This window comes from Numida meleagris, chromosome 6, assembly GCF_002078875.1.
Source record: "Numida meleagris isolate 19003 breed g44 Domestic line chromosome 6, NumMel1.0, whole genome shotgun sequence".
NCBI lineage: Eukaryota > Metazoa > Chordata > Aves > Galliformes > Numididae > Numida > Numida meleagris.
This window is the reverse complement of record NC_034414.1, coordinates 57,953,631-57,975,162: the sequence shown is the minus strand read 5'-3', so window position 1 is coordinate 57,975,162 and position 21,532 is coordinate 57,953,631. Positions and strand designations below refer to the sequence as shown.

General features: G+C 47.9%; 2 protein-coding genes and 1 long non-coding RNA gene across 6 annotated transcripts; 1 reads left to right on the top strand and 2 right to left on the bottom strand.

Annotated features, from left to right (window-relative positions):
- Positions 361-7,268, bottom strand: LOC110401739. Of its 3 annotated transcripts, XR_002440568.1 has the most exons (5): positions 7,025-7,268; positions 6,143-6,223; positions 5,885-5,965; positions 4,646-4,793; positions 361-4,048 (listed from the first exon to the last, which is right to left on the bottom strand). It is a non-coding gene; the product is annotated as an uncharacterized LOC110401739 (long non-coding RNA). The 3 variants fall into 3 exon arrangements; XR_002440567.1 differs by having other exon boundaries at positions 4,646-5,965; XR_002440569.1 differs by having other exon boundaries at positions 361-2,099; positions 4,646-5,965.
- On the top strand, positions 7,404-12,192 carry CDKN3 (cyclin dependent kinase inhibitor 3). Of its 2 annotated transcripts, none has more exons than XM_021403139.1 (7): positions 7,404-7,594; positions 7,808-7,863; positions 8,765-8,809; positions 9,542-9,764; positions 10,180-10,211; positions 10,492-10,592; positions 11,866-12,192. In XM_021403139.1, exons 1-7 carry the CDS (start codon positions 7,500-7,502, stop codon positions 11,950-11,952), a joined length of 639 nt encoding a protein of 212 aa, XP_021258814.1. In that variant the 5' UTR covers positions 7,404-7,499; the 3' UTR covers positions 11,953-12,192. The 2 variants fall into 2 exon arrangements, with proteins under 2 accessions (XP_021258814.1, XP_021258813.1); XM_021403138.1 differs by having other exon boundaries at positions 10,489-10,592.
- CNIH1 (cornichon family AMPA receptor auxiliary protein 1) lies at positions 14,883-20,858 on the bottom strand. The gene is made up of 5 exons (XM_021403561.1): positions 20,698-20,858; positions 20,321-20,389; positions 17,456-17,568; positions 16,431-16,574; positions 14,883-15,724 (listed from the first exon to the last, which is right to left on the bottom strand). The coding sequence occupies exons 1-5, from the start codon at positions 20,776-20,778 to the stop codon at positions 15,697-15,699; spliced, it is 435 nt and encodes a 144-aa protein (XP_021259236.1). The 5' UTR covers positions 20,779-20,858; the 3' UTR covers positions 14,883-15,696.

Genomic DNA, 21,532 nt, shown 5'->3' with positions numbered 1-21,532 from the left:
GGCACAGGGCAGAACAGAAGGTAGAAAGAAACCTTATGAAAATGATTAAAACCCTACTGAGCAGTCAGCTAAACACTGCTGATTAAAACTGCTGTCCATGTGTCCAATAATAGAGCCGGCCAAAGCCAACTTCGTTCTCTTCTGTCATCACCAGCAGATGCTCCCAAGGGGTCAGCAGTGATGGAGGCCCAGGGAAGAGCTTTCATCTTGCAAACTAAAGCAGTGGCCAAAATGCAAATAGAGAGAGAAGAGCATGAAACGCGAGAAGCGTTGTCCTCGTCACCTCACACTATTCGCCACATAAGCACGTGTTCTTGTCTCTCAGTTCATGGTAAATACAGGGAAGCTGAACGCTTGAACTTATTACAAACAAAGTCAATTTAATATATTGAATGAATACGACGTGGGGAAGTACACATGCACTGCACAAGCCTTATACATCAGCAGAACACTGGCAGCTGAATCATTAATTACATGTCAAAGGTTAAAACAGTAGAGCCTCCTACAAAAAATGCACAATATTTTATGCAGCACAAGGTCCATAATGGATAAAAAATTCATCCCATTTCTGCCCTGGTTAATAGAATGCAAGAACTGTGCATCTCCAGGATCTATAAATAAAGTACCAAGGCTGACTTGCTTCTCCTGTACTTAATGGTAGGAAATTGCACAGAAGAGTTGCTCTGGCAGTCAGTGACCTTGAAAAGCTCATGTGAAGAGAGTACTTACAGGGAGATTGTGCTGTCCTGAGGTGGGCTTCTGAGCAAGGCTATTGCATCAAACAAACAGCAGAGCTGCAATTTTCTCATTTGCATTATGGAAAGTAAGGATGTAGCTCACATGAACTGAGCTGAATTACACATGGACTGGGTTATCATTTATTTGCATTAATACAGAAAATGAAAGTGCTGCATGAATCTATTGAGTGAAACACAAAACCTGGCTCTGTGGAAACAACTGCTGACGACCATTATTGGGCATCCACTCTCACATTTATTTATTGGTACCTTTTTCCATTAAATGCCTCAGAGCTTTTACTATTAAATGAATCACTGCTGACTAAGCAAGGGCCAAATAGTTTCAATTAACACCCAGGCAGCAGCTTATCTCCACAGGGCTTCACTGGTTCGGGCATTGGCTGGGCTCACCCCTCTGCCCATGCACTCAGAGACAGAAGACCCTGCACAGCTGGGAGGGCAGCATGCAGCTCAGCCTGCTGTCTCTGCTGGCTGCTGCTTTCCACAGCCCCCAAAGCCCACAGCCAGCATCAGAGACTAGCTCTCATTGGAAAGGAGTTCAGTGCAGCCTCCTGATGAAAGCAGGGTGGGCTGCGAGGTCAGACCAGGTTATTTAGGGCATTAATCAGTCAGGCCTTGAAAGTCTTCAGTGGTGGAGACTGTACATCATCCGGGCAATCTGTTCTCCTGCTGGAGTACAGCCTATTAAGCACCACCACCCTCAGAGCTCAAGCATCCCACCAGGTTTTCACTCAACTATTTGTTCACCTGCTTAGACCGTGACATCCAAACTTGGAAAAAGCTCTTCTCTCTTCGCAACTTAAGTACATCCACGTCTCCTATTTTCTACTCTTTTTAAATACGTTTCTTAGTCTCAAAGAATAAACATATTTGTGATGTTCTGATGATTTCCTACAGATATCCCAAATGATTTGGGGAGAGAGTATACACTGAGATGAGAACTTAGGGAGGAAACAATATCCTTATCATTCCACATGTCGCTCAGACAGAAGACCTTGGAAAAAAAAGTATCGTTTATGCAGCTTAGGTTTGACAGCACAAGGGGAAAACATCGCGGTGAAGGTTGGTTCATTTTGCTGAGGAAACAGTAGGAAGAGTTGACAAGAGATCTTGTGGAAATTCAAATCAGTCCCTTCATGTTTTGTTTAGAAATGGCTCCGTGTCCTCAGGAGTGGTGCACAGCCCAGAATGGTTCAGACAAGTTCAAACGAGGCTTAGCTCTGACAGCCAGAGTGGATAAACAAGGAGGAAAGAGCTTGTCCTATCATCATTATTTCATTCCAAAACATGTTCGCTGTCATCACAGTGATGAGTCAGCTCTGAGTTCTGTGGCACTGAAGGCTGTAAACATACAAAGACAGTCAATGAACAAGAGCAAGGAAAGTGTTCATGCATTCATTTCAGAGAGAACTAATGCAGAAAGTAAGGAATTACCCAAAAGACACTTGCTTTTATGCATTAGGCTACTGCTCCTGATGGTGATGGGTTGACGTTTGGAGTAAAAATTCCTAGTGGTTTCCAACCTTAAATGATTCTATGATTCTGCCTAAGAGAACTGCAGACATGTATAGAGCAACCCAAAACACCCCCCATGCTCACATAAACTCCTGCCAGAATGAGAAACTGAGTCCATGATTTGGATATGTACAAAAGACACTTGCTTTTATGCATTAGGCTACTGCTCCTGATGGTGATGGGTTGACGTTTGGAGTAAAAATTCCTAGTGGTTTCCAACCTTAAATGATTCTATGATTCTGCCTAAGAGAACTGCAGACATGTATAGAGCAACCCAAAACACCCCCCATGCTCACATAAACTCCTGCCAGAATGAGAAACTGAGTCCATGATTTGGATATCCCACAGCTGCACCAACAGGGCTTGTCACCTCACCTTGCAGCCACCAGCTCTCATGGGGGTGTTGTGGTAAGAGGACAGTCGCTGGCAGCTTCCTCTCTATGAAAGCTCTAAAATAGCAGCAACATTTAGCAAAGCAAACTGTAGCTTACAACATAACTAACACCTGGCAGCCATGAAGATATCCTTAGGAGGATCAGTAACATTCACCATGGTGTTAAATTCTGCTGTGAAATAGGATAAGAATAGACCAAACCTGGTGGCAGCCAGCACTGCCTGTGCAAAGCTTTCCTGCCTGCATCCTGTTTTGGGGCTGGTAACGGAACAAAACAGCATGTTTCTATTTCTTCATCTCTGTTTCTACTGTTTTTCTCCTCTGTTTTAAAGGAATGTTGTGCAAGAAAGCTGAGTGAGGACACGAGAAGGTGAAATTGAGATTTCAGAGCTTTCAAAGCAATAATTTCAGAGGAGAGCGTGTACCATAAAGTTGCCATGTTCTGACATTCTTCATAGTTGTGAAAGGAGGAAGTTGTTTGCCCAGTTTAGCTCATAAACCCTGAGGAAAGATATCTTACAAAAGAAGCTCTCTTCTCAGTAGGAAAACCGCCAGATTTTGATCTGCCAGCACCTGTATCAATCAAATAAGAGCTCATGCCTTAATTTTGCCAGAAGGGATGATTCTGAGTACCCGAATGGACACCAGCAGGCAAGTTGTATGTATCTGTGATAAAGAAGGCCTTCTCCTTGTTGTGAAAGACTCTTCTAAAGAATAAAGCAACTTCGAGACACGATCAGTCATCGCTTGCTGAAATAGAAACCTTCAGTCCTGCAGCATCTAAAGGACTAAATTTTCAGAAATACTTGCTATACTTTTTCCTAGTTTTTAAAAAGCCAGAGAATGATTCAGTAAATTTCTAAAGTAAGTCTAATATTCAAATTCTGCTCCTTTTTTTTTTTTAATCTACCTATAGACGGAACTGCAATGAGCTTCGATTTTTTTTTTTTTTAAAGAGACAGAAAGAAAGGGAAAAGATTCCCCCAGAGCTTACTGGACAGTAAGCTAGTGTAACCATTATCGTGTCCAAAGGAGGATTACAAAGCTGGGGAAGGGTCAGAGGGCAAGGGATGTGAGGGGCAGCTGAGGGCCCTGGATTTGCTGGGCCCAGTGCATCATGGCGGCTGCAGCTCCTCATGGCGGCCTGCAGCTCCTCGTCACAGAATCATAGAATTGCAGAGGTTGGAAGGGACCTCAAGAGATCATCAAGTCCAACCCCTTTGCTAAAGCAGGTTCCCTACACTAGCTCACATAGGTGGTGTCCAGACGGGTCTCAAATATCTCCACAGAAGGAGACTCCACAACCTCTCTGGGCAGCCTGTTCCAGTGCTCCGTCACCCTCACTGTGAAGAAGTTCTTCTGCTTGTTTGTCTGGAACTTCCTATGATCAAATTTTAGGCCGTTACTCTTTCTCCTATCGCTATGCACCACCAAGATGAGCCTGGCCTCATCCATTTGCCTCCCACCTCCCTTTAGATATTTATAAACATTAATCAGATCCCCCCTCAGTCTTCTTTTCCCCATGCTGAACAGACCCAGGTCACCCAGCCTTTCCTTATACGGGAGATGCTCCAGAACCTTTTTCATCTTTGTGGTCCTCTGCTGGACTCCTTCTAGGAGATCCCTGTCCTTTTTCAACTCAGGAGCCCAGAACTGGACACAGTAGTCTAAATGTGGCCTCACCGGGGCAGAGTAGAGGGAGAGGATCACCTCCCTCGACCTGCTGGCTACGCTTCTTTTAATGCACCCCAGGATGCCATTGGCCTTCTTGGCCACCAGGGCACACTGCTGGCTCATGGCCAACCTGTCATCCTCCAGGACCCCCAGGTCCTTCTCCGCTGAGCTCAGCTTCAGCAGGTCAGCCCCTAACTTGTACTGATGCATGCAGTTATTTCTGCCCAGGTGCAAGCCTGTACACTTGCTCTTGTTGAACCCCACCAGGTTCCTCTCTACCCAACTATCTTATGGCAGCTTTCACCTTCTCATGGCGGCCTGCAGATCCTCACAGGGAGCAGAGGGGCACTGCTGAGCTCTGCTCTGTAGGGAACAGCCTGGAGCTGCACCAGGGGATGGTCAGGGAAAGGTTCTCTCTCTGGACCTTCTGCCTCTCTCCTCCCATTGCACTTCTGCAATAAGAAGGACTTGCCAGATAAAAGTCAGCTTTGATCCGTGGTCCAAACAGATTAATTTAGGGCAAAATTAGGACAAGCGGAAAACTATAACTGACACAATTTAATCACCAGTGGGCTGATGAACCTCATCTTCACAAATAGAGAGGAGCTCATTCCCATTAGACCTGAATGCATCCTGCAATAGCTTAACGACTTCTTTAATTGCTGTTATTGTTAGTATGTGAGGAGGAGGAGGGCAGAGGGAAGAGCAAGATAAATTGATTTCAGGTTTATAAAAATGCCCACACCCTGTCATGCCGCATTTCAGTTCCGCCACGAAAGCAAGAAATTGTGATGTTGTACAATCAGAGTTAATTACGCTCAAGGAGAGCAATGTGTCATTTTCTACCAGAAACATAAAGCTTTGTGACATTTGTACCTAAAAAGCAGAAACATTCACCAAACGCTCTGCTATCTGCCCATACTGATCACCAGTATTGCACTGGCATTGCATCTCCGGGCTCCCTCGCCCTGCACAGGCACTGACTTCAGGTGACCACTGTGAATACGAAAGTCATTCAGATTTTTTGAGATAGGAAATTTTTACCAGAATAGAAACCTTCCTGCTGCAGAACAGAGTTGGGCGCCTTAGGTTTCAGCAAAGAATTTATCATTTTTTTTAAGACAGGAGGAAAAAATCGACTGGAAGGAAAACAATAGTGACACCAACTGGCTGAACAAATAAAACGTGTAAGGGTGGGGATCCCGTGACAGCAGTGAGAACATCTGAGCCCACATCCCCAGGTGCGGCCACAGCTGGCACGCATCAGGCAAGGAGCCTTACGGCAATCTCAGCACAAAGCCACACAGCTGAGGAGAAGGGCACTTGCACACACTGCCTAGAACAGCGCTGAGAATATGGTCAATCTCACACCCCACAGGGGTGAATCTGGTTCAAGACCTCGTAATTGACTTCCAGTGCTTTATGACTTCTGTGGGGAGGAGAAGCCTGAAACGTCTTTAAATTGTAACATGAGGGAAAAGGTTAATATCCACTGCTGCAGAATCATAATGTTGATGTCACTGGAAGGATTTATGACTGCTACCTGCAGAATGCTAATTCCCTCGGACAGCTCACTGGTGACAGTTTCTCTGTGCAGCTCCAGTGCTGAGCCATCTACAGGACTCTGGGACCAAACCAAATAATAAGAAGTAAATGATATTTGCTCCATGTAACTGCTTCATTCAAAGCCACCCAAGAGTGGACTATTCACGCCCAACCAATCTGGGGCAGAGATATGTGATTAGACATATGGAATGTGCATACAGAATGCAAACCAAGCATATGTCATCAAGGCACTCACCAAGTTGATGGCTGCCTGCAGGACACCTCAAGTCATCGGGAGCCACCCAGGGACTCACTTCACTGGCGCAATGGTACAACGCTGGGCAGAAGAAAACAACATTGAGTGGTGATTCCAGCTGCCACATAATCTGATGGGGGTAGGCCTTATTGAACGCTATAACAGTATTCTTAAGGCTGCCCTGAAGACAAACTGTCAGTCCCTGCAGGAGTGGACAAAGAGACTCTACAAAACCCTGCAGGACCTGAATGAAAGGCCTAGAGACTGCAGACCCAGTGCCCAGAAGATGCTACAGACAACATGGGCCTCCCCACTTAGGATCCAAATTATGGGCACCAAGAACCAGCTAAGACCCCAAACTGGCAATGAAAATAATCTTCTGCTCTCTCTCCTGAGAACCTAGAACCAGGTACCCGTGAAACAGAATGGCCTTGGAAGGTGCAAGAAGGACCAAAGTGGCGTGGCCTACTTGCACCTTGGGGAAGATCACTGGAGGTTGGAGGACTGGCAGTCCCTCCAGTAAAAGGTACGTGGCCTGCAGAAATCGTGGTCAACACTCTGGTTTTCATCACTAAGGGGACCTTAATCATGTCCCTGTGACAAATCAGGACCCCCCTCTTTGGTACCCGATGTCATGCAGCCTCAGATATCGAACCAAAAGGTCTGACAGCCGGGACATGGCTCAGTGCAAGCCGAAAGAATTCTTCAAGAATTCACTGCAGTGGAAGTGATTATTTAAAAGCGAGATTTTCCTGGCTGCACGATTCCCTTTGTGTCTCACACTCGCATTGCCTGTTAAATGGAGTAAAAGCTATTTTTAATTTATTTTTTTTTTTTTTAGCACAGTGTGGTTTGATTACAACTTGAATGTACAAGCCCTACCAGAATGCAACTAATTACAGTATTCACTGGGAACTGTACAGCAGATGAGACTGTTCCAGTGCTCTGTCAACTTGATCAAAAGAAGTTTTTCCGCACGTTAGTACAGATCTTCCTATGTTCAAGTTTTAGGCTATCTACGACTACTTCTCTTTGCTAATCGAAACGACAAACGGACAGAAGATTCCAGAAAGCAAAGTTCTCCTGCGAGCGAGCTTTTTAGACACCAAAGTGACGCGACATCGCCGCCAGCCAATCAGCGCGCTTCTCCTCCTCTGGCCGCCAATCAGAGCTCGACCAATGAGATGCGGCGGATGGGCGGGCTGAATTCAAACGGACGGCGGGAGGGGAGCGGCGCCATCTTGGGGCCGGGGCCGGCACTCCCCCCCCCACCCCCCCGACCTCGGCCCTAGGTGAGGGTAGGGCAGCCCCCTGGCGCTGAGAGTTCCTCGCTCTTCTCCAGCCGCAGCCGCGCGTCATGCACGTAGCCTGCTTTGACTCGTCGGAGGAAGAGGCCGCTGAGGAGGAGGAGGAGGAGGAGGAGGAGGGGCCGGCGCCGCTGGCGCTGTCCTGGTGAGGAGCGGGGCCGCCGCGGTGGGTGTGGGCGGCGCTGGGGGGGTTGGTTCTTAGCGCCTCTGTGCTAAGGCCCCGGGAGGAATCGCGCTGCAGAACGTGCTGTCCCCTCAGTGTTGTCAAAAATCTCTCTTAAAATAACCATCGAGAGCTGGTTTTCTTCCTTTTTTTTTTTTTTCCTGGTTATTTAACGTACGATCCGTCTCCTGACAGGCTTCCTCTGTCTCCTGCCTGCTCCTCCGCGTTCCTGGGCGTGTGTTCCCTTCCAGGTGAGCAGCGCTCGGTGAATTCTGCCGCTGTGTTTGGAGCTGACGAGAAGAAATACCTCTCACAGCCCTAAATCCTGCTTTCCGTTATTTGGCAGAGTGTCTTATTTTGTGTCGCTGCCATTTGCTTACTACGGTCATCGTGTAAAAACGAGCATGTAAGCTTCCCCTGTATTTTTAACGACCAGAATTGCCACCATGCTGTATCTGCCGTGCTCACGAAAGAGAAATAAGGAGAGAGTGTGAGAATGTGAAATTTCCCCATTTAAAGCAGTTGCCTGACATCCTTTAGCCAAGCCTGAGAAATGAAGCTTAGGACTAATTCCATACTAAAGAACTAGAAAACAAATGCTGAAAAATGTTGAAATTCAAGGTACCTTGAACTAGGTGATGCCAGTACTGATGAGAATCCCACAAACACTTGAACACCTGCTAGAGTATACACCAGAAATAGCTGCATTTTCATGTTAAGCTTCATGGGCCGCTCATGTAATAGCTGTTTAACCTTTAGATGCTAAACTCCAGTGATAGGCCTGCCAACAGAGCTCTTCTGCAGCATTCTGCTCTCTTGCTTCCAGGGTATGCTTCAGGAGGTGCACAGTCCTGGCTGTTGTTTTTTTTTTTCCCAGTTGTACTCTGATTTATAATATCCCCAACCCTTCACCTGTAAGGTGCACAACAGCTTAAAACCTTGAGTGACTTCTAAAATCCTATTCCATGACAGTTTAAATACCATTATCTGCTTAATACTGCATTCTGCACTAGTAATCTGTTTGCAAAACTAAGAGCTGTTGTTGTGGGGATGTGGCTTTGGTGCTGAGGGGAGGCTGTCTGCTTTGTTCTTCAGTTGTAGCGGGCATTTACGAAATGTGAGATCACAATCAGCATGCATCATCTGTTTTAGGTTGCAGGTTTAAGGACATTAGAAGGAATCTTCAGAAAGATATCGGTGAGTCTTCTGATTTGTGTCTAAGTGCCTCTCGTTTCCACGGAGTGGGTAAGAACAATGTGCATGTAAAATGAAAGCAGAAGTTACTCTTGCAGGCTACAGGCTTACACTGACTTAGCCTGGAGTCTGATGGAGTAGCTGTTTATCTAACCTGGGCAGGACGTTTCCAGGCTGGAGCAATACAGGTATCTGTGTATTTCTGCCAGTAACTCAAGTTCTACAAAGTCATGTACAACGTACAGGCCAAGGGCATCTTCAGAACAGCTAGGACTGAGATGAGTTACGGGCCTGTTACCTCCCCTTCCCAGGGGAAAATGTGAAGAGGATAGAAAAGATGAACTTGTGTAAAAAATCCATGCTTGGTATTCAGCTGTAAAGGCGAGTACAGCAGAAACTAAGAGCAAGGAAACAGTGCTTGGACAGTTATAGCTGGAGATGGGGCAGAGTCATGCTTAAGCCAGCAATAGTTAGTAGGGCTGTTTTCAGTGCTGACCTGATTTCAAGTGAGGCTTGTCTCTGGGCTGGCTCTGAACTGAGAATTCCTGCAGCGGGTTATCTGAAGACCAATGGAGGCAAGACTCAATATTAGTAAATGCTGCTCACAGCAAAATTGTTAACTTCTGTTGTCTTAACTTAAAAACTAAACAAGGGGATCGGTACCAAGTAGCTTAGCTGTTTATGCTTAAGCTTGATAGGCTTCGTTTATTTGCAAGTGTCTTAATCTATTGGCAGATGAACTAAGGAGCTATGGGACGCAGGATGTGTTTGTGCTTTGTACCAAAAGAGAGCTCTTAAAATACCGAGTACCAAACCTTATAGACGCCTACCAGGAGCGTGGCATCTGTGTGCACCACTATCCTATTCCAGATGGAGACGCTCCTGACATCGCCACGTGCTGCAGAATTCTGGAAGAGCTCAGAAGCTGCCTGGAAAGCAACCAGAACACAATCATACAGTAAGTTGTGATTCCTTCACCGGCTGCTCCTGCGTCACGGCCTGAAATGGGATCCTGTCGAGTGACAGTCCCTTTCTTTAGGGTTAGTTCAAGCTTCTTTCACCCCTTGTACCCCTTCGGAGTTGACTTGGCCTTTCTGAGATCTGTGTCTCCCTCTTTCCCCTTCTCTGTCTTGCAAATGCTTCAGAACATGTGCTGAATGCTACCACATGACTCCTTGCAGCTAGGCTAGTTGGCTATCAGGTACACAGTGTTGCAATTTAAAGCAGACATTGTCATAGGATAAGATAGCACTGGTCTTTTTACCAGAGGCTCACTGGGTTCTAGCAGTTTAAAATTCATTTTAAATTGCATAAGACTGGTTGCAAGTTGTATCTTTTTGCCTGTTCTAACCAAACATTCTCTTCTCTTTCAGCTGTTACGGTGGCCTCGGACGCTCATGTCTCAGTAAGCAGCTGTCTCCCCCCTCTCAATGCCTGATTAACTAACTTGATTTAGACATCTGTTCCCATGAGACAGCACTGTCTAAAGCTGCAGCAGTCAGATGAAATGAGGGCCATCCAGCTGTATTTGGTAAAAGGTCCAACAGATCTGTTAACTCTGGAATGATGGGGTTGGCTTTTCCTCGAGAGGTTTTCTCAGGGAAGACCTGTTGCTGTGCAAAAGCAATGCTGTGCAGAGCAAGAAGTGCTCAGCAGAATACATGCTTACCTTTCCCTTCCAGTAGCTGCATGCCTCCTGCTTCGGCTTTCGGATGTACTGACACCTCAGCAAGCAATAGACAGCCTCAGAGACTTAAGAGGATCTGGGGCAATACAGACAATCAAGGTAATGGGACTGTAACAGGTAACGGATGTGTTGAAACAAGTGGAGAGTCTGGAGTCCTTCCTTCCACTTCACGAAGGGATCCCTCTGTCTCTTGGAGGTGTTTCACAGCTGCCACCCCTGCTGCTTTCCCGGGTTTGAGCTGCTGCTGGCATTTTTCTTTCCTGCTGATGCCAGCCTGGTCTGCCTCTCCTGAATTCAACGCTTCTCCTGCTTGGCTGCTCTTTGCCATCATTAGTAATTTCTTGCTTTCTCATCCTTATCCGTGCTCATAACTCACTGAGCTGTTGTCCCTCTTTCCGTTGTCCTCATTCTCTTCTGCTTAATTTTTCTGCCTCTTTCTTAAGTCTTTCTGATTCAGCTTAACATATTTGTGTTCCGTAGCTGGCACGTTAATGCACTAGCAGACTTCTTTCAAGAAGTACCCCTAATGTTATTGTTAGGACCCTCCATGTAGGGCTTAAGTTGTTTCACAGTTGGGTTTCTTTTTTTCTTGCTTTGGTGGGGGGGGATTTGGCTACTCTTGTGTCAACAGAAGTACACACACAAGTTATGCTCTTAAAATAGTTCTGCATACAGACAAGAGAAGCCGACACGGAATCAGTTTACAAGGCAGTAGCTCCCAAGAAAAAGGAGTTACCTGAAGCCTGTCTCCTTGCCAGCTCTAAGCCTCTATGGAAGCCAAATTTTATTTGAACTACTTGCTGAAAATCAGTTTTCCACAAACCAAGAGGGCAGACCAGGGAGCAGCTTGCATCCCCAGTTGAAGGGGGGGTAGGAAATACAAACAGATGTTATCATTTGAAGCCTTCACTTTGGTTGGTGTCTCCTTTAGCCTGTGATAGTTAAATCTCATATTGAACTCTTGTGTATTGGTGCTCCAAATGATGTATGGGTTGGCATGACAGCTCTCAGCACAAACTGTTGGGCCTCGTTGTGCTGGCTGGAGATTGTGGGCTCTTTGTGGAGAGAGTAATGAATGCTCTTTGATCCAAATAAAGCAGCTTTGATTTCTAACATGGAACTCCCACCTACCTAGAGTTACCATAAGCTCACGTGTGCCCTTTCTGGCAAGCATAGAACCCGAGCTAAGATCCATCTAACCTGCCCAATGGTGAAAAATTCCAGAGGATTTGGAGTAAGCACAAGAAGAAAAAACTAAATAGAGTTGGAGGGTGCTGTTTGAATTTTGGGGAATCAGACAGCTTTTGAAGATGGGTAGTACCTGTTCCAGGACTATACGGCGCTCATCACAAATCTGATTGTCCTTTTTCAGCAATACAATTATATCCATGAGTTTCGAGAGAACGTAGCTGCACATCTGGCAGCCCAGGATGCAGTACTGAGATCGGTATCACGGTGAACTCCTGCTGGCGTGGCACGTCTTTGTCTCCCTGGCTGTGGCAGACACCTGGACAAGGCAGCTCATCCTGACCTCGATAACTGCTCGTTGCTGCTGCCCCAGTGACAGTGCTGCTCGCTTTCAGATGTGCGTGTAAAATGTTGGGGCTGGGGGGCAGAAATCTTACGGGACGTAGAGCGTCTTCATCTGTTTAGCAATCTTCAGCACTTAAAAATGCATGGAATTTTGTTGTGTTCGTTACCGGTGTGGTGATGGCCTGAATGCCTAACACTCCTCTCAATACAGGGACAACTTGCACGCAGGCTATCTCATGTTTAGCATCACTTGGCACTGTGCTGTCACTGCACTGGTGTGCTGGCCTCTCCGTGTTGACGTTATGGGAACTGCTTCGGTGTGCTTACTGCATGGAACAGGGCTGGGCTATCCGAGCAGCAACTGAATTTCATTTGTATTTTGTCTCTGTTTCTGTGTAGCGTGAGGACACGCAGGCAAGATATGGGAGGAAACAAAATAATTTGTAACCCCGTCACAGCTAAGTACAGACTGGGAATGGCAATAGGCTGGCTTCTGCTTCAGTGTGTAGGGAAAGGAAAGGACAGACAAATGTACTTCCTGTTTACAGCCTTGTTTGTAAAATGGGGCTATACAGAAACACTGGGGCTGTTCAAAACAAACACAAAACAGCTCTATCTTTAAATCAAAGTTTAAAAAAACTGTATGCTGGACCCAGAGAAACATGCTTGCTTTCACTTTGTGATTCCTATCATAGAACCATAGAATGGCTTGGGCTGGAAGGGACCTCAAGGATCATCAAGCTCCACAGGCAGGGCTGCCAACCTCCAGATCTGGTAATAGACCAGGCTGCCCAGAGCCCCATCCAACCTGGCCTTGAACACCTCCAGGGATGGGGCAACCACAGCCTCTCTGGGCAGCCTGTTCCAGCACCTCACCATTCTCTCAGTAAAGAACTTCCCCCTGACATCCAACCTAAATCTTCCCTCCTTCAACTTAAAACCATTTCCCTTTGTCCTGCCATTATCTCCCCTTGTAAAGAGCTGACTCCCCTCCTGTTTGTAGGCTCCCTTCTGGTACTGGAAGGCTGCAATGAGGTCACCTCGCAGCCTTCTCTTCTCCAGGGTGAACAAGCCCAGCTCCCTCAGCCTGTCTTCATATGTGTAAAACCTTACTCTTATTTATTGAGAAATCCTCTGTGCAGGTGTGTGCATGGGTTATGGCTCTGCTCTCAAAGCCCTGAATTTCAAATGGCAGTGATGTGCCCAGGCAGGGCAGCTCACTGGAGCACCACAAGGGTTGGGGGACTCTCAAGCGCAGTAAACATGTTGCTACGTATGAATAAAGCTATCCCACAGCTGGAAGTGGTTTTCAAGAGAAGCTGTGAGTTTTGGCTGTGTAAATTCTGCATTGTTTATTCTGGCTTAACTCAGCCCCAGTACCAAGGGAGCAGGGTATGTTTTTCAGAAGGTCAGAGAGAACTGGGGGCTCAAAGGCAGTAACTCGTTTCAATAACAAACTGAGAAACAGAGCAACACAAGGAAGGGTTCGCCAGCTTGGTTTGTGCAGACTGAACTCACATCTCCAGCAAAGTGAGGAGGAGCAAAGTGGCAGGAAAACAAAAATGGCCCAATAGGAACAATAGGATTTCCAAAAGAACTTTCAACATCGTGTAGCAGAGAGCTCAGAATGATTGCTTTAAGGAAGAGAATTCTGTCCACCACAGAAGTGGTGGAGTCCAAACCTGGAACAGTCTGGGGTCTTTGAACACACTCTAGCAAGGTGAAAGAGCGCGATGCAGCCTGCCACTGCCGCAGAACTCGGGGAGGAAAAAGATCTCATCGTGCCAAAGCACCTGAAATCAAGTTTCAATAAATGCAAAGATAAGAAACAATTTTCCATACGTAATAACTGTCAGGAATCTATTATTACTTAGGGAAAAGAATTACTACAGCTGACTTGTAATGCCCTCAGAAGGTGGTAACAAGAAGGGAGCGCATCAGAAGCGGAGTGGGAAAGTGCCTCCCTAAATCCCCAGGGCACCCAGAGCCTGTGTGCTGACAGCTGCTCTGGGTCTTGCCTCCTCCAGTTTAGAAAGGAAAAGGGGAGGGAAAGGACAACGCACCTTTGGAAGACAAGAAGAGATTCAGTTCTCTGCTTCGGAAGATGATGTACGACGTGAAGGTCTACTCAGTCATGCCACACATAAGGCACAAAGGGCAATATTTAAAATATGCCTCAAAAATAAGAATGTGGAGGTCCCATGTGATATTCAGCAGCATTTTTCAGCACGCTGTCATCTCCCCCCCATATACACAGAGTAATTCTGAGGCAGAGCTCACTGCCCCTTTGCTTCTTTCATTAGCTACAGAACTACTCAAGAAGCAACCAAATTAACAGGAGACATCCAAGGGCTGTTTAAGAGGCCAAGTCCCCAGCTCAGGGAATCTGTAACACGTGGGTTTCCACGTATTTTCTCCCACTATACAGCACATGAATATTGGCTTACAGATTTCTGCAGCCACGTGTACGATTCACTGTTACATCTAGCACCTGAGAGACTCAAAGGGAACAAATAAACTATTCATACAAAAATGTTTTGCTAAAACTGGAAAATTACTTTGTTTTCCTGAACGGGTAAATGGAAAAGATTCCCAATTATCACCCCTAAGCTGTTCACAATGACAATTTACAGCGCAACGTTACCAGTTTATGTGGAACACCTCCCTCCAGCCCCATTCACTACTTATCTGCAGAGCCACAAAAACACAAGGGCAGGAAATGGGAGCTTCCCTTTTCCAGACACACCTGGATTCCGCGCTCTGTTTTTAAGAGGTAATGCAATTATCCCATCGTAAAACAGATGAATGCAGCAGGTATCCGCTCAACGTAAAGGAGGCACCAAGTAAAAAGAAGCATTTCTGAATTTGAGAGTTTTATTTATTGCACTAAGGAACAGCGGGGCAGTTTCACAATCTCTCCTTTGAAAAGCTCTGCAGTATTACTCTCAAGCTCAAGAGTATTTTCACCATTGGACTCGATACATGTGGATTTATCCATTTGTGAGTAAATTTGCTAATGGTGTCTGTGCGCAGACTGTAAACAAATCTAAATTCACTCCCTTGTGGACAATGCAGTGTTTCCTATCACGATGACATACGCCTGTGATTAAAGCAAGGCTAGCGTTCGGTGAAAATACAGAAGCCTCTGAACCATGCACATACAGGGAAAGACTACCCAGACAGGAAAAGAGAAAGGACAGAACTTTCTGCAGTCGCATCCCTGGATTCATCTCTTAAGACTGACATCACCTGCAGGTAGAACACGGCGTGCCCAGTCCCCCAGCCCTTGGCAGTACAGCGGATGGCAGTCACAGGGGTACAAGGCCAACCCGGCCCCAGGGAGCTGCTGTGCTATGGCTGCTCAGTAACAAACACCTACTCGAGGACTACGGCTGTTCCTTATGGAGTGCAAAGTCAAAACCCAGTAATCTTTATACTAATGTACGCGTAATTCCATAATTTCAGTGTCCCAGTAAAATATAAGAAAACAGTCTTTCCACAAGTATAAAATGTGGAAATGTTTTAAAAATAGGGGAGTCATCATTTTGTAAAGCAAATGCGATCATCGGATTCCGTATTTAATCTCAGTACGACGTTGTCGCTGTAAATAATCCATGTTTTGTGGCTTTTGCATGCACTTAAATGGAACAAAGCTTGCTGAAATGTCTTCTTAAGAGCTCACCAGAACATAAATCATGCTGAAAAATAAGAAAAAAAAATCATATATTCAGATGCTTAATTTTGATTAACGTTATACATTCAGTTCTGCAGTCTTAAAGGAACAAATCCGTGTGAGGCACGTGGACTGTGACGGAAGATTTCACACACACAGATACAAGGGGCGTTACGAGGACAAGAAGTGATGCGACAAGCAGGTCGAGCAGCACCGTACAGGGAGCCCTGGAACACCCCCTAACCCGTGGCAGGAGCCAGCAGCTGTGTCACACTGCCCAGAACACCCATGAGCTTCTGGCTTGGAAGTGGGAGAAGGTGCAAGGCAGTTGTGATGGCTCACGTGGCTCCTGTCCCTTTTTACTCTTGGAATGACTCTGTCACCTTAAACTTGAAGAAAAATCAGTTCAAATACCTACACCATTGAGAAGCAGCATTGTTCCAATTGCTTAATGAGCACAGGGGTCTGGGTGGGGAGGAGGGTGTCATCCAGTGGCGCTTAACAGAAGAGAGGCGTGGAGCTCTCCAGCCATGCTAACGCAGAGATTTGAATGAGTAATTCCAACCAAATTAAGACTTGTGTTTTAAACCAGAATATAAAGGCAAGTGTGAATTCTGTTTTCAGGAAAGTCGGTGTTATATCCGTTCCTGAGTTCAAAACTTCTCTGGGCGCTGTGCCCAGCCAAAAACGGCAGACTAAAAATTAGACAGAGGATAGAGGAACAAACTTACCCATATAAGTAGTAAAAAAATGATAGAAGGTAGAATGCTAATTTGCACCATCCTTCCTTCTGGCAATAGGCTAAAATGTCTGCATTCATGATGGTTGTAGGATCATACAGACCGGGGCCGCTCATCACAGGTCTACTCATGTACCTGGAAGCGACACACAATCAGTTTGGGGGCACCAGCAATGGGAATCATGGCTTCGTGCCCCCCGCCCACCGAGCAGCACAGCAGCCCCCGGCTCCTCGCAGGAGACTGCAAGCTGCAGGAGGAGGCCCCACGCTAACCAAGGGCACCAAAGAGCTCCTAACACACGGAGCCCCAGGAGCTGACCCCAGCCTCACACCGGGCTGAACTCCGGCACACCAGCTGGAAATAGGACACGTTGGTTTATGAATGAAAAAGGCTATTCCGTAAGTTTGACGTGGGGTTCCTTATAAAGGGTCAGAAGAGGTGGGGAAGGGATCGCTGCATAACCCCACGCAGCCTGCGGCCTCGTTGCTGCCATGCACGCTGGGTAGCACGGCGCAGGAGCGCTCACGCGGGTCGATGCGGAACGATCCCGCAGCTGTGGCTGAATGCAGGCTGCTGGCCAACAGCCAGCCCTACCTCGGCCCCTCTGATTGCTCAGGCCAGGACTAGCCCTGGTACAACCACGCGGGGCAAACCGACTGCTGGGTTCCGTTCCAACCTCCTGCAGCTCCCTGCACAGGCACTAGCAGCCAAAGGAAGCAGGGCTGCCACTCGGACCGGCAGCCCACGCCATCAGTATGCAGCTTCAGCGCACCTCCGACACATCGGCTGCCGCTGCTGCGCAACACGGGGTTCTGGCACAGCACAAGGGAATACAGACAAGGAGAGGAAGCAAAGCGATGCGTTGTATTTGATAGCCTGGACGGCAGCTTTCTCACTGCCACCTCCGAAAGCATCCCTGCTTGCTGCAGACACGGAACACTCAGCAGGAAGCACCGCACCAGGAGAATGAGTTACAATTAACGTGAGCACACGGATACCGCGCTCGTCAATATTACCTCCAAATATGATAAGCCAACAAAGGCATATTGAGACCCAGTGTGAGCCACTCTGCTGCACAGAGAAACATAACACAGAAGAATGCGTGGATGAGGTACTCTGGAAGTACGAGCTGGAAAAGAAAAACACGAGTTAGAAGCTTGGACAGCTCAAAGCAAAACGTGTGTTGTTTCATTTATCTTGGAGGTAAGCCTTTGTTTAAAAATCATTTTAAGGAACACTAACAAGACAGCAGCAAGTGAAAAGAGCAACTAGCAGGACGTGCCTTGCTGTTTTCACGTGATATTCATGAGCTGAGAAGACAACTTTACAAAATGAGATGCTCCGAATAAGAGATCTCTATTGCTTCTGTTAGCTTAAGTGCACAGTGAGCAGATCCACGCTTTAGACGTGACCTGCACAACAGAAGAGACAGAGACATTCCCGCTCACGTCACAGAGAAACGCCACCAAGAAACACGTGCTGTGAAACTGTTTGGAGGCAAAAAGGTGTTTTGCCTTTTCATAGATGAATATCGAAACAAAACTGTCAGATAGGTGTCATTTTCAGATTCAAATCAGTGCCAGGATGGGATCTCCGAGGCCAAGCCCTGCCCACCAGGTGAGCACGCAGCCGGCTTCGGCCTCCTCCCCCCGCGCCTGGCGTGCATGCTTGGCAGCATCATGCTTTCCAGCAGGAGCCCACAGAGCTAACTATCAGTTACTATGACACGACAGAAAGCATGAAATGCCAGCTGGTATTAGTGTTATTCACAGGAGTAGTATGGAGGGGTACGTAGAGTAAATGCATGCAAGGAGCCAGCAGAACCTTGCACCCACCACGAGACCAAGCCACCCCAAGTGGTATCGCTTACTCTTGTATTGCACCATTCAGAAAGAAGCAAATCCTCCCAACTAAGGAGCGCTAACACCGTATCTCCTCATGAGAAACACCGCATGTCCAGCTCACATTTGAGCTGCGTGTGCCTGTACACACACACAACGCACCTTGCTCTTCCCCCTTTGTGTGCAGGACTACATCAGCGCCACGGTGTTCTGTGATTCTTGTTTGAAAGCCCAGAACTATCTCCCTAGGGATCTAAAACCTCCCAGGAAACATTCTCACCACCCACTCTGCTACTACATTCTGCTGCTTGAAGTGCCAAATATCAAACAAAGTGCGAGCGCATCAACATCAACAACAACAAGCTGTCATCACTGGAAAGGAAAATATTTTTGTCCAGCTCCTTCTGGGTACACTTACCATTTATAGCACAACGGCAGCAAAACCAGCTCTACCCAAGCCCTCTGCTCTCGGCAGCTCGCTGGGGCGGGTTCACCAGCTTGGAAATCCGTGGTGAATTTCACTACACGTTTCACAACGCGTTTCTCTTCACCTTCTCTCTTAGGTCCTGCTCCCACACCAGGATCCCTCTCCCCACACCGACCCTCCCCACCATTTACCAGACCCCTCCAAGAGCCCGGCTCTTTCCCTTGCTAACCTGCTTCCACAAGAACAGCCAAACATCAAGTTATTTACTATTTTCAACGCGGCTATCACACGAACAACCACTGCATGCACGTGGGTTAGCGGAAGGTTAATATTTGCTTTACACATGCGCGCCGTAATACGTTACAGGTTGCGAGAACGTCGTAATGCATTAATGACATGAGAATTCGCCTTCCCCCACGCTGCAGCAGACCAAGCAAGGGAAACTGTTAGATGCACGGCTATATCCAGGCAGCACTGCTCTGCCGATGGCCTCCTGCCCTTCTCATGCCAGCACGCTCGCTGACCATTTACACCCTGCACGTCTCACACATGCTATCCCCCAGCTACTCTAAGATACGTTTTCCTTTTGAGTAATTTACCTCGCTCTTCAAAACACGGAGAGTCAAGGGGCAGGACGCACCTCTACCCCGTGTTCTACCTCAGCTCGGCACACCAAGCCCGAAGAAAAACCACGGGACACGGGGGAAGAACGCCTGCTTTATCAAACCCCACGCTCTTCAGCAAGCTCCCCTTGCACTCCTGGCTACAGGAGCAGGCAGAGAGTTCGCCTCCAACGCTTCTCAAAAGCAGGGAGCGTCAGAGCTGCGTCCCCAGCCCTGGAACATCCAGCAAAAAAGCGAGGATAACGCGTTCTCATGTCATAGCCACCCAAATCCTCGAGCAGAAGCAGAATTGCCTCGCTCAGTGCTTAAAATGTGTCCAGAGCTTCACCAGCGGCACTCTTCAAGCAAGGTTTATTTCAACCCGAGGTTACTTCAGCTAGCCCCCAATGCCCGGGGGCCGCCCCTCGATGATCTTCAAGGTCCCCTCCAACCCAGGCCATTCTCTGACTCTAATCCGTAGGACACACGTCACAGGCATGTAACAGTTTTCCTCACTTCACAGGGTAAAGCAAGCAAAATTGTTGGGCGCAGAATGGGGGGGGAGCTGACGAAGGTGTTAGAAACCCCACGGAACAGAAATACAAGCGATGAACAGGCAGACGGAGCAAAACATCTCAGGAGGGTCACGGATGCTCCTAACGAAATGGAAGCGGCATTAAAGAAATGAAACTGAGAAGCAGTACACACCTTCAACGCAATTTTGACTCTTTTAATCTTTTTGACCCTTTCAACTGTCTTTGTGCCGGGAATGTAGAAAGCAGATTGAAAGAATGTTAGTACGACAGCTGACAAGATCCCCGGCAGATCAACAACAGAATATTCAACTGGAAAGGACAGAAGAATCAAAGAGTTTCCCCTGCAGCTCTACCAAGCAGCCAGGCTCCTCAACCCCGGTGCATTTCTCTCGCCTCACTCCATCACAGCAAGGTAACAGCAAACACAAGCACTTCACACGTACGTATTCCACAAAATCTTTAGCGGGCAACTTACAGGATTGAGCGTATTGCATTGGTCAATGGGGTTCTTGTAATCTGTCTTCAGTTCATCAAACGCGATGATCTGGAACAGAATTGGAACAGCTGCGATTCTCCAGCCCGCAAGCAGAAATACATTTTATCCGCGAAAAGCAACACATCGGCAAAGGGCCCCGCGCTGCCCAGCCGGTGCCATCCAGGAACACACTGTTTCTTCCTAACACCTTCTAAAGTAGTAAAGGCATCTCATCTCATCTCATCTCATCTCATCTCATCCCACCCCACCCCATCCCGGCCGGGCCCTGGCACGGCTCCCCCCAGGCCGCGCCGTGGAGCGGCTCCAAGCACCGGGCGGCTCCTCGCCCCTCTCCTTCTCTCTTCTCCCTCACTCACGTGCCAGATGGCGAAGAAGATGAGCGCGGCGGTGAGCAGCAGCGCCAGCATGTAGCAGAAGGCGGCGAACGTGAAGGCCATGGCGGCGGCGGCGGGCCGGGCGCGGCGCGGGGGCTGCCGGGCGCGATCATTCACGGCCGGGGCCGGGCGGAGCCACCGCGCAGCCGCCGGGATATAGCGCCCCCTGCCGGCGCCCGCCGGAATTGCCGAGGTGGCGGTGGGCGGGGCTACGCGCGCTGGCTCCGCGGTCGATGCGAAACGTGCGGTGGGAATGAATGAGAGCGGGGACCTTGGGCGCCCCGGGGGCAGGGGAAAACAAGCCGACACCGCTCCCGATCGGCACAACCCGGAGCCAAAGGAAACACCAGGGAGATGAGAAAACAAACAGCTGGAGGAGAGCAGCACGTCTGTTTCTCTCATCGGTTCACGGAAATGTCCTTCCGGTTTTAATGACGGTTCCCTGCAGTAACAGCAGTCCTGGGTCACGCTCCTGCACTCACTCCTTCCGGACAGGCGCTGCAGTTCACGGTCTACGCAAAACTAACACGGGCCAAATAGCACATCATGCTTTCTGGTGATGTTTGCCAGAAAAGCTTCGCCCACCATGAACACACACACTCACCTCACAGTGAGATCAGCAGGAGCTTTGAGGAGGGAAATCATCACAGCAAAGGGGCACAGCAGCCTTAGAGAGTCCAGCTCACAGAAGCCTTCAGGTGGGAGAAGGCCCCGGGAGCCCCAGGCCAAGCCCTGCAGAGGAAATTGGGGCTCGGCAGTCTTGGGATTTCAAAACACACAACCACCACCACCTCGGAACCTTCGCTGATTAAAGCTG

Coding starts and splice junctions, on each gene's coding strand:
- CDKN3 (XM_021403138.1), top strand. CDS start 7,500: ATGCACGTAGCCTGCTTTGACTCGTCGGAGGAAGAGGCCGCTGAGGAG. Junction 7,864..8,764: donor GGGCGTGTGTTCCCTTCCAG/GTGAGCAGCGCT, acceptor CATCTGTTTTAG/GTTGCAGGTTTAAGGACATT. Junction 9,765..10,179: donor AACCAGAACACAATCATACA/GTAAGTTGTGAT, acceptor CTTCTCTTTCAG/CTGTTACGGTGGCCTCGGAC.
- CNIH1 (XM_021403561.1), bottom strand. CDS start 20,778: ATGGCCTTCACGTTCGCCGCCTTCTGCTACATGCTGGCGCTGCTGCTC. Junction 20,390..20,697: donor TCTTCTTCGCCATCTGGCAC/GTGAGTGAGGGA, acceptor ATTCTGTTCCAG/ATCATCGCGTTTGATGAACT. Junction 15,725..16,430: donor TTTTTTTACTACTTATATGG/GTAAGTTTGTTC, acceptor CTTATTTTTCAG/CATGATTTATGTTCTGGTGA.